At 39.2% G+C, this 12,522-nt stretch overlaps 1 protein-coding gene across 1 annotated transcript in view; it reads left to right on the top strand.

Annotated features, from left to right (window-relative positions):
- The window catches only part of LOC149813751 (nuclear transcription factor Y subunit C-3-like), a 37,902-nt gene extending 32,950 nt beyond the window's left edge, over positions 1-4,952 (top strand). The window contains exon 2 of the mRNA XM_089991831.1: positions 3,994-4,952. Coding sequence (XP_089847957.1) covers positions 4,035-4,844 — 810 coding nt within the window. The 5' untranslated portion in view covers positions 3,994-4,034 and the 3' untranslated portion in view covers positions 4,845-4,952. The remainder of the gene's footprint in view (positions 1-3,993) is intronic.
- The last annotated feature ends 7,570 nt before the right edge of the window (positions 4,953-12,522 follow it).

Genomic DNA, 12,522 nt, shown 5'->3' with positions numbered 1-12,522 from the left:
TCCCTGAATCAATGCGAAAAATAGAGACATTACTTTGAAATTTGTTTGTGACAATTTTATGAAATATTTGAAAGTGAGTAAAAACTTCGGATTTATGTTTAAGAAAATAAATCCAAGTATGTCTAGTAAAATCATCTATAAAAATGACATAATATGTGAAACCACCTTTAGAAATCACTGGTGCGAGTCCCTAAACGTCCAAATGTATTAACTCAAGAGGTTTTGAAGAGACAAAAGTTCTACTAGAGAAAAGTAATCTTTTCATTTTTCCCAGAATGCAGACTTTACAAGCAAAATTTTCATATTTACAAAACTTTCCCAAACTTGAAAAATATTGGATTTTAGACATATGAGGATGGCCAAGTCTTTTGTGTCATAAGTCTGTTTCCAATTTCTGAACATTTAAACAAAAAACATTCTTGGGTAGTTCCAAAAAGTCCATGTAATAGAGTTCTCCTTCTCTATAGCCTTCCCCAATCAGCTTCCCTGACTGACGATCCTGTATCCAACAACCATCAGAAGAGAAGGATATATTATATCCATAATCAGAAATTTGAGAAACAGATAAGAGATTCAAATTAAGTTTTGGGATATATCTAACTTCTGGAATACAAAAAGTTTTGGTTTTTTCAAAACACCCAATTCCCTTTATTTCAAGAGATGTTTCATCTGCTGTAAAGACTTTTGAAATACTTGAGTTATTTTTAAAACATTTAGATAAGCCTTTATAATGTGGGGTCATATGAAATGAGACACTAGAATCTAAAAGCCAAGGAAAGTTACCTGGACCGGAAACAGATGCAACTGCCGCTCCAGTTGAGGCTTCAACGAAAGAAGAGGCCTTTTGAAGAAGAGGCTGAAGAATCTTCAAAAGTTGAACAATAGAAACAGGTGCATCTTGGTCTTTTGATTCTTCAACTGATGCAACCTTCTTTTCATCTCTTTTCTTTAATTTTGAACATTGAGGCCTATAGTGCCCCGGTTCATGACAGTGATGACAAATCACTTTTCTTTTATCAAACTCGTCATTTTGCCTCACAAAATAAGGTGGCCTATAAGTGCGAGTATGATTCTCAGGCCTAGACACAGTTAGGACATAATCATCATCAACTTTAGAGGAACCTTTTTGGAGACGATTTTCCTCCATTGTTAATTCTTCAATAGTTTCAATAATGGACTAAATTTTTCCCCGGTGAAGAAGGGCCGATATGGTGGTTTCAAATTTCGGCCTTAATCCAGTTATAAACTGGTAAAAATGTTCAACATCTAGTTGCTTTTGATGAAGCTCGATGTCTTCGACACAATGCCACTTTGGTTCTAAGAGAGAAAGTTCCTCCCAAAGTTCCGACAACCCATTGTAGTATTCACGAATCGTTTCATCTCCTTGGGTCATTATTCGAACATTTTCTTGGAGGTTGCACACATGTGCAATATTTTTAAAGGGATACATATTTTTAAGGTATTCCCATGCCTTATCAGCATGATCAAACTTGGCAAGACTTGAGCACTTTTTAGTGTCAACACTATTAATAAGCCATGACATTATTTTTGCATGAGCCATTCTCTACTTCTTCCATTTTTTCTCATAAGAGGCTAGGGCCTTGATTTTTTCCTCTTCCGATAGAGGAACCTCTTTATCTCCCTCTTTTTTGGTGAGAAATAGTTTAGGTTCCGACTCGGAACCATCCACAACCCCCCAAAGACCTTTTCCCCATATATGGTGCTTCATGATTGAAGCCCATGTTACATAGTTCGTATCACTTAGTTTCATGGGAATGATGGTGACTTTATCATTGTCATCCATCGATTACAAAGGAAGAAAAAAAATAGGGATAGAAGAGAAGAACAATAAAAGAACAAAAAAAAAAGAGATACAAGATGTAGAAACTCTTCCAATGAAGTGATAAAACACTTCTCTTCAAGTGGCGAAATGCTTTTGCAAAGGGCACGGAAATTGAGGCAGCTTTTCTCCAAGATCTAATATTCCCGTAGCTCAGATTCCATGTAATGAAATGGTGGTCATCCACGATTGCCCTTGGAATACTCAAAAGAAGTGTCTAAAAGACACTTTAAGCAAAGCCCTTAAAAAGGGTAAAATAGGAACAACACACATAAATAAATAATTTTATTTATGTAAAGGGATGCTTGAAAAACATTACAAGAAGTGGTTTTACAAGAGGGGGCTGTACCCGTATTTATACAAGAGCAAAGGGGAGAGCTCATAAGGAGCTCTCCCTTCTAGTCGTTGGACTAGTCCAACGACTAGAAATCTAGCCATTGGACTAGTTCCAACGACTAGACAATTTGGTTAAGTTCCGGTTGGAACTTAACCAAACTATATTATCTAGTTCAATATCAACTAGATAATATATATTACATAAAAATGAAAGAAAAATAAAAATAAAAAATAGAAAAAAATATATATATATATAATATATATATAATAATAATTTTATTATAATATTATATATATATATGTTACATTTTAACACTGTTAACATCAGTGATCTTTAGTGATTGATGCTGACAAAGTTCACCACACTTATAAACCCTAAATCCGTTAATCAATTTAGAAGTATGATAATAGTTTCAAAAATATCGTCACTATTAAAAACATTTTAATAAATTTACAAAGGGCACACATTAAAAGATATTTTGATTCCCAAAGTCTTTGTGAAATTATTGGAACCAGTTTTTAGAATGTGTTGTCTGCATGCTTTGTGAATCAAGCCCTATGGACATGATCTATGCATCTTGCCTATTGAAAGCATATTTTGGATCGTGTGATTGCAATGAGTAAATGGTTTTTTTGAGGGCTTCAAAAATCAATTGCCCAAAATTTCATTAGCCAAAAAGTTGGGTTTTATGTCAAAACACCTTCCTGCTAAAACAATCATGCTGAACTCATGTATGGGGGGTTTATTTAACTTTAAAAATGTCATTTTTCAAAATACTTGAAACTACTTTTGGGGTAAAAAGGTCACTTTTACTTTTTAAATTTAAATGACCACCTTGTGACCTTTTGAAAGAAGTATTTGCTTTTTATTTCTGTCCAAAATAAAAGGTCACTCTACCCCTGAAAGTAACTATGTAATTTCAGAAATACCATCTCCTTTTGGGGTAGTTTTGATCAATTAAACATTGCTAACAAGAATGTAACTAGTTTAAAGTTAGGTAATATATATATCTATATCTACATGTGTGTGTGTATTTGACCTTGTTGATTTGATACTAGCTACTTCCATTACCAGGAATAGAGAACCTCTGGTGGGGTTCGATCAGCAATGTTCCTTTAGCTGGCAAAAAAAAGAAAAAGAAAAAGAAAAGAAAAGGAAAAGAGAGAGGTTTCCTTGCAATGTTAAACACAGGAAGCATGATCTGTTGGATGCTGGTTAGAAACATCAACACAAATATCACATTGTTTTTTTTAACATTGAACCTACATGGTCAACAGGCCACATTTCATGTTTTGATGTGTGCCTTGAGGTGTTCCATCAGTGATACAAGAGCTATGCTACATGTGCTGTGCTTGTCCAACCCCTTCACCTGCATTTTCACCATCTCACATTGGAGCCGAGTATGACCATTACTTGAGGGCTTATTGGCTTTACCTTGTAACCATCAGTGTTTCTTGGCTTTAAACTGCATGGGTGGACTTATTGATTGGCTTGGACATCATTTTGTTAAAATTATTTGCGTCCCTCTAAGGTTGATGGGTTGCTTTTCCATGGCATACATAAAATTCCTTTTCTCCTCTTGATTTGGTAGCTGTTTTGGGGCTAGTTTCACCAGTTGGTAATGTTTGCACTTGACAATTATTTTGATTTTCTTAAAATATCTTATGACATTCTCATTTAATCCCTTTTCTTTCTAGCAAAATCCACAGATTTTCCTCCTGCATTCTCTATTTTCAGCTTAGATGTATACTTTCCTTGCTTAAATAGAAGCATAGGCAAGTTATTAATTTTATTTTTGCATTTCTGATAAATTCAGGTTAGTTTGGTCGAAACTTGGTCTACTACTGTGAACACATAATGGATAAGCAAGGACAGGGACAACCACCAGTAATGGGTGTGGTAAGTGGAGGTGCACCAATGCCTTATGGCACACAACCCTATCAAGCTGTTCAGATGGTAGGCCCTGGTCCTGCTGGGCCTGCTGTTGGCAATCAACCTGCAGGTCAGCCTGTTGCATTTGCTACTTCTCCTACCCAAGTTGCAGCCCAGAATCAACTCATTTATCAGCACTTACACCAACAACAGCAAGCTCATCAGCTTCAACAGCTTCAGCTGTTCTGGGCTAACCAGCTCCAAGATATTGAACAGACCACAGATTTCAAGAATCACAGTTTACCCTTGGCAAGAATCAAGAAGATTATGAAGGCTGATGAGGATGTGAGGATGATATCAGCTGAGGCTCCCATTGTATTTGCAAAAGCTTGTGAGATGTTCATCCTTGAGCTGACTCTGAGGTCATGGATACACACTGAAGAGAACAAGCGGCGGACACTGCAGAAGAATGACATAGCTGCTGCTATCACAAGGACTGACATATTCGACTTTCTGGTTGACATAGTACCAAGGGATGAGTTGAAGGATGAGGTAGTGACAGGAATACCAAGAGCTGGGTCATTGCCGGTTGGAGCACCACCTGCTTACTATTATATGCCGACTCAGCCTGTTGCTGCAGCTCAAGGAATGATAATGGGGAAGCCTCTCATGGATCCGGCAGTGTTTGCACAACAGCCTCATCCATATGTTCCCCAGCAAATGTGGCAGCCTCAGACCTCTACCCAAGAGGAGCAACAGGCAACACCACAATCGCAGCAGCAACAGCAGACTTAAACAATGTAGGGAATATTGATGTGCTTTGTAGTATTGGAGTAGCTTCACTGTTTGAGTTAAACAATTGATACCCTCCAGCTATACTCTATAGATGCTCAGATTCATCTCTCTCTCTCTCTCTCTCTCTCTCTCTTTGTTCAGACTTCAGAAACCAGTCCACCATATGAATGATTTTATATTCTTTGCATATGTATTTCCTTCTGTAGCTTCATCTTTTGGGTATGTTTGCCACGAAAAGGCCCAAAAGAGTTGCGGGTGCATGATCATCATCTGCATTAGTTACCTCACAACATCTGTTACGCGTTTTCTCTTGGAACTTATTGGAGCACCTTGAGGGAATGCTAACTGTATTATTAAAATTTTGTCTGTGATAACGCTTTGCCATTGATTCATTTCTGCACCCTCGTGGGAAAAATATATCCTCAGAAATTACCATCTACCACCATTTTATCATGAAGGCAGAGAAACTTTGCTTTCCATTATAGCAACCTAGGGGTTGTTAACTTTCCTTTATTTGGAGATGTGTGGTGGACTATTTGAGATGATCTCCTGGTTGTTGTTGTGCTCTTTCAAATCCGGGTAATTGGATTAAAATTCAGATAGATATTAAACACAAACCCGATCCATAAAAAAGTCTATTTTGAGTTCTATGGAGTGGAGTTAAACCAGTGTTCTACCCGAGCAGTCTGTTGAGATTGAGTATCCATAATTTTTTTTCATTACTTGATAATCAAACTGGGGTATGACCGTGGTCCACCTATCTTGATCCATTTGTTTTTCTCCTTTGCCAAGGGGCCCAACGTTTGTGCACCAAGGGGGGTTGGCTTAGTGGGGTGGGGCCTTGGCCACCAGACGGGCAGTCAAAGTTTGATTCCTATGAGTGTCTTCCTTCTGTGCAAACTGAGACTCAGCATAGGCATCGAGGGCAGGGGTCCTTAGCCTCAGTTTTATGCTGCTAGAATGACGCCCGTAGGTAGGTATAGCAGGCTGAGCCAGCGCCTCCAGGTCTTTGTGCTGGGTGCGGTTTGTTCGGGTTAAAAATGAAAAAAAGGGCCCCAACATTTGTTTAAGGATACAATAATATTATGCTTAATGACAGAAAGGACAAACAAGTAAAGATTTAAATTAAATAATCACTGACTAATCAGGACGATATCAACCCAATGATTCAACAACTGCTCTTGGCCAATCACCACGCAGCAATTACACTTTACACCAATATAATCCTTTTTACATCTGTACTTTCAATATGGTATAATTAAGGCTTCCAGTCAATCAAAAATTATTTGTAATACAGCAAAAGAAAGGACCCATTCAGCACCTCAGTTTTAAATAAATTTGTTGACAACATAAACCAGGTTCACCAAATCCCAAACAAATGATTAAGTTTTGTTTTTCCTTAAAGTTGTTTTATCACTAATTAATTTTTTTTACATGATTTCTATTTATGTCACAGGAAGTCTCATGTCTAGGAGATACGCTATGAGATGCAGACATGCCACTAAAAGTGTTCTGACATCATTTTGTAGGGAGGCAGGCCCATGAAGTGATTTTCTTGGTAAAAAAAAGTTTTTATGTATTTTACTATAAAAGAAGACCCATCACTTATGGTAGTGCCACCTAAGCATCCAATTATGCTATGCCATTTAAACCCATTAAAAATATTACTGTCATATAAAGATATCAGGAATTATATTTTTGGGTATTACACATTGAAAAAACATGTGCCCATGTATCCTACTTTTCATGAAAAATCATATATTTGTCTCAGATTCTTGTTATATACATGTAACAAGATCATTTATCCCTAAACTTGTAGGGTGATTATAATATCATGACCTGTACATGGTAAGTTTTTTTTTCAAAGGCAAGCTGGGGTTAGGCAGGCCCCTACCAGTTATACAACTATAGCATTGGGTTTTGAACCTGCAACGTCCCAACCTAAGGTGACGTGCACTAGCTGCTCCTACCAGACAAGGAGCCCTTGTTGGTATGGTAAGGGTTGTTTTAGTGCAAGGGTAAATCCATGAAAAGATCAGTGTTGACCACATGTACGTCAAAAGGATAGTGGATCTGATCCAAGGTCCAAAAAAGCTCTGCATGCCGTTTATCTTCAGGATGAACGACACTCAAAAACCTCCTAAACTAAAGCCCCTCATGTTTATGGGCCCTACTGCCGTTCACTCTCTAGTAGGGGTGGGCATCGGGCCGGGCCGGGCCGGTTCTTAACAGGCTCGGTTTTGAAGAGAAGCCCATGGCCCGGCCCATTAGCCCAACAGGCCAATATGAAGCGGGCCGGGTTCGGCCTGACCCAATCCTAAAATGCATAAATGATTGACTGAAATATGGGTTAATGAGAGAATAACAACTTTCCATGCAACTAATTCTTAATTAGTGCAACTAATTAGATAAATAGTAATAATTAATAAATAGCAAGTTCGCATGCAAATAATTAGGTAAATAATAATAGTTATCCAAGTAACGATGTAATAGTTAATTTTTAAAAATTTTATATTATTAAAAAATTAATAAATAACTCAGGCTCATCGGCCCATGTATATAATGGGCTAGGTTTCGGCCTGGTACCTAATGGCCCGGGCCTAAAATCATGGCCCAAACCCGTCCCATGGCGGGCTGGGTCGGCTTGGCCCATCGGGCCGCCCGGCCCTTTGCCCACCCCTACTCTCTTGATGGACATTATTCATGTTGGGGGCGTCAAACGACAGCCCAGGTCCCTTGGACACAAAACTGTTGAAGGAACTTCAGACCTGATCCGCTCCCTGTCCAAAATAAAAAATCATGCCGTGAATTCTTACCAAAAACTCTTGTTTGTAAATTCACTAAATTTATGACCATATTCTGTGCTGCAACTTGAGTTAAGCCCCCCCCCCCCCCAAGGGGGGTTGTCCTAGTGGGGTGGGGGCCTTGGCTGTTAGACGTTTAGTCAAGGTTTTGATTCCCATGGGCATTGCCCTTCTGCGCAAGCCAACACATAGCATAGGCCCTGAAGGCAGGGGTCCTAACCTAGGAGTTTTATGCTGCCGGCACAACGACCGTCAGTATGGTAGGCTGAGTCAGCATGACCAGGTCTTCGTGCCAGGTGCGGTTTCTTCGGGTTATAAAAAAAAAAACTCGAGTAAAGGGGTGCATTATTGTTTCACTAAGCCAAAACGAGCCCAACCAAGACATTTTTTCAGGGACAGAGACGATCCTATTTTACAAGAAGATGATTGAAATTTGTAATGGAAAAAGCAGAACTTTTGGTGGGTTTGAAGGAAAGAAATCCCCCAAAACTCAGATACAAAGTCAAACCTCAGGGGTTGCATTTTTTATGCTTGAACTTTTGATCCTCGGTGGATAAAAAGTTGATGCAAACTAACACATCCCAAGGGGAAAATTGTAGTAGTCGTAGTTAGGAATGCACACCGAACCGAGCCTACTTGGGCTCGTCTGTTTTGTAAATGAGTCCAGCTTGAACCGGCATATAAAGATCGGACGAACCATCGAGCCGAGCTTGAACGGCCTGTCGAGCCAGCCTCGACAGGCTCGGTTCGTTTGGGACCCGACCCATCACGCCCTGCCCTGCCCCACCCCACCCCGCTTTCACCCTTTCAAAATTGGAAATCGTGTCTGTTTTGATGAGTGTCAGTTTCTTTTTCGATTGGTGAATCAGTCTTTCGAGTTCATTTTGCGGTGATACCTTGCAATTGTGTGGCATTGATGAACAACTTTTGGCGTTCTTGACCCCCTGTATTATTTGGGCATGTTCATTTTGAAACCATTTCATCCTGATAATCACAATGTAAAGTTAGAGAGAAAAATATAGAGATGTGTCATTTTGAACTGAGCTCTACCCGAGCCTGAATAAGCCGAACTTGGCCCAAACCGAGCTTAACGAACCGAGGAAAGCTTGGCCTGGGCTCGACATGAGTGGTTCAGGCTCGGTCGAGCCTGAGCACACTCGAGCTCGGCTCGTGTGCATCCCTAGTACTCTAGTAGTAGTACCAAACAGGAAACTGAAGAATAGTTACACAAAATCACTAGAGAAGAAGGCCTAACAAGTTACAGCATAAAGCCGCAAACTATTTTCCTAAAGTTGAAGCTCCGCTTGATTAGAATATGTGAAACTGAACATCTATAGATTCTATACCATAGATTTTGTTTTTCTCTTTTATCGTTGAAACTTGGAAACATTTTCCAGGCAAATTCTATTTCCTGCTTTAGCACATGTAAAAAAATGATGAATTCTTACCAACGGGGCACCGCTTGTCTGGTAGGAGCAGCTAGTGCACGTCACCTTGCGTTGGGACGTTGCAGGTTCAAAACCCAATGCTATAGTTGTATAACTGGTAGGGGTCTGCCTAACCCCAGCTTGAATTTCTAAAAAAAAATGATGAATTCTTAGCTGGTCGTACAATAATGGTCATAATCACAGATCTCGGTGTGGGGATTTTTTTGGCAAAAAGAAGCATGTCTTCAGAAAAAATATATGAGGAAGGTTGAAGTACGATTAAAGTAAAAAAATGGAAAAGATATATATTTGACCATATGAATAAGTTTAAAAACGCTAGAAACTCAGAATATACCGAAAGCAGGTGAGTAGTAAATTGATTTTTGTAAATAACTTCCAATTGGTGAATTTCCCTTGATAAAATCACAAGGAATTAAGAGAAAACTGCTTTCCTCACCCAAGTCATTGACATACAGAAGTCCCCTTTTTTACCATGGACTGCCAAACTCGGCTAGTCATCTTGTGACTCGCCTGAGTTGTCTCGGATCCGGACCTAACTGAGTTAAAAAACTAGTATAACTTGGTTAGGACCAAACTCAGCCGAGTCACATGTTAACTCGGCCGAGTCAGCTACCGTGCGAATGAAACATCTTGACTCTTAACTAAAAGCATTAAACATGTTTTACTAAAAAATTAAAACATTAAAAACTTTTTAATTTTTGAAAGAAAGATTTGAATATATATATATATATATATATATATATATATATATATATATATATATATATATATATGAGAGAGAGAGAGAGAGAGAGAACTCGGTGGATGAGATCTAGATGCTAATTTGAAAATTCAAATATTTTCCAAAGCATTAAATGCTTTCAATTTTCTATAGCATTGAACATGTTTTGTTAAGTTGCATAGAACTTGATAACGCTCAATGGCACCCTCTCTAACAAATATTGCGGGAAATTGCCTGAAAGTTTAAAACGGCAATTTCTCGTGAGATTTTCAAACCATGAAAAATATTTCGATATTTAAAACCGATATTTATTGCGAGATTTTTATTTTTAAATGTGTTTTATTTATATTTTCTTATAAAAATTAATTTTTATATTTTTTATTGCCAAGATTTTGCCAAAAAATGTGAAATTTATGAAAAATTTCGAAATCTCCCAAGTTTTTGACTTCCGAGATTTTACTGTTTTTTAACTTTTGTCCCTATGGTGGCACCCTCACAACTCACAAGATGAGTGGGGCCTTTGCAGTCCCGTAAAAAAAAAATCGCTATATTTATCACGAGTGTGAATAAAGTTAGGTTTGCCCCTGACACTAGTGCCCTTCATGTCGGTCATCTATAGCGACGGACGACATCAAATGAACATGGATAATGTCTCATGTTGCCCCCACAACAATTTCCATTGCCATTGATGCTTGCGATGAGCAGCATCTACTGTATAAAGAATGGACGGTTGAGATGACAACAAAACCATAGCGGTTCAATGCCGTTCATCTCCAGGGATGAACAACATCAAAAGGAACCCCGGACTAGGGGTGGGCAATGGGCCGGGCGGCTCGATGGGCCAAGCCAACCCGGCCCGCCATGGGCCGGGTTTAGCTCAAGGATTTAGGCCTGGGACCTGTAAGCTTTAGCTTTCAGGCCTAAACACACTAGCTGGGTCGGGGTCTGGGTTGGCATGCAGGCTATTGGGCCAGCTTGGCAGGCCTGAACTATTTATTAATTTTTAATAATATAAAAATTAAAAAATTGATTAACTGCATAGTAACTCGATAACTATTATTATTTACTTAATTAATTGCATTAAATTTATAAAAAAACTAGAAAATTGAGTACATAAAAACTTGTTAATTGTTTATTATTTACCTAATTAATTGCACTAATTAGTTGAGTTTAGACCCGCTCAGATCCAACCGGCTTTACATTGGGCAGACCTTGAAACCTAAGCCCATTAAAAGCCATGCCAATGACTGGCCTGTTAGTAAATGGGCCGTGCCACACTTAAAGCCCAGCGAGCCGAGCTCTAAACGGGTCCGCCCGACGCTCACCCCTTCCCCTGACAGTGTACCTCTGTCCTGATCCGCACACCATTTATCGTTATGGTACAGTAAAAAAATGACACTGGGATTCTTGCCAGATTTACTGTGGTACCACAGTGATGATGATTGAGGGATCTGACTTTTCAACAAATGACAAGATTGACCTGTGACTTTTACTATACTCTTTTGTGTCTCAAAATGCCCTCATGTGAAAACATTATCAATATGAGGATCGTGTCAGTGCGAGCTGAGCTCTGACTGCTGGATGCCGTTGATCTCAGGTTGAACGGCATCCGAACCTGTACGGATGAGATGCGCATCACTTTGGATGAGCTTCGTTTTCTTTCTCAATGTCGTTTGTGTTCTGATTGGATCGCATCTGAATGGTTCAAAATGAACCTTAGTCACCCACCGTATTTTTAAGATGAACGGCATCCAAGGATCCTCTGACGGCGTTAGTCACAATGAGCCTCTGACCCCATCCTCTCTCCTTGGAGCAAGGATCAGGTGACATGACATGGCACACTTTAAAGTGTGCCGCTGCACCTTATACCCTCCGTTGGCTGCCAGTCTGTCAGCTGTGGGACCCAAAAGCAGATGGAGGTCTGCTAGGTTTTGAGGCACTCTCAAAGTGTGCCATGTGATGGCACCTGATTCTGGCTCCTCTCAGTGTCTCCTTCCATGCAGTGCACGAGTGCCCTGTGAGGCCAACCTTATAATCAATTATTCATCGTCATTACCATCCATCGTCATCAAGCTGTCTGCTGGTCCTTAAGTCACAAAACATATGGAGGGTCACTTTCATAGAGGGTTAGTGTTGAGTTCAGGTATACTTTTTTTTTTTTTGAAAAGTGGGGTTAGGTAGACCTCACCGGCTATTATTCAACATACCACTGGGGTTTTGAACCTGCAGCGTCTCACCACAGGGAGACTTGCACAGGAAGTAAAAAATTGATTGACTGTTTATTGTATCTTATTGAAAGATCGAGTTATTACTGAATAAAAAAGATAAAGGGTGAGATGGATTATGAAGCGTTCTTTTTTATTTGTTACTATCATATCACGGACAGAATCCCACTGGTCTAGTTCACTTATGAGCATTTTGATTCATCTTTATTTTTTCTTATGGTATGCCGATGTAATACCGAAGCATACCTTAGATTTATTCGTGACCATTGAGGCGCCGTATGAAGCTGAGGTCTCATGTACAGTCACTATAAGAAAAATATTAATTAACGATGAAAATTTGAGACAGAAATAATTCATCGCAAATTTGCAACGAAAATAATCCATCGCAAATGTGTGATGGATTAGCTAGAGAAAACTAGTTGTCCCTAAAATTAGAATTAGTTGCGAAATTAGTGATGGCAAAATTTTGTTTCAACATCC

The sequence above is a fragment of the Nuphar pumila genome, chromosome 16 (genome assembly GCF_984573655.1).
Source record: "Nuphar pumila chromosome 16, dmNupPumi1.hap1.1, whole genome shotgun sequence".
Lineage (NCBI taxonomy): Eukaryota > Viridiplantae > Streptophyta > Magnoliopsida > Nymphaeales > Nymphaeaceae > Nuphar > Nuphar pumila.
The sequence above is the reverse complement of the archived record's forward strand: the minus strand, read 5'-3'. Positions and strand labels throughout refer to the sequence as shown.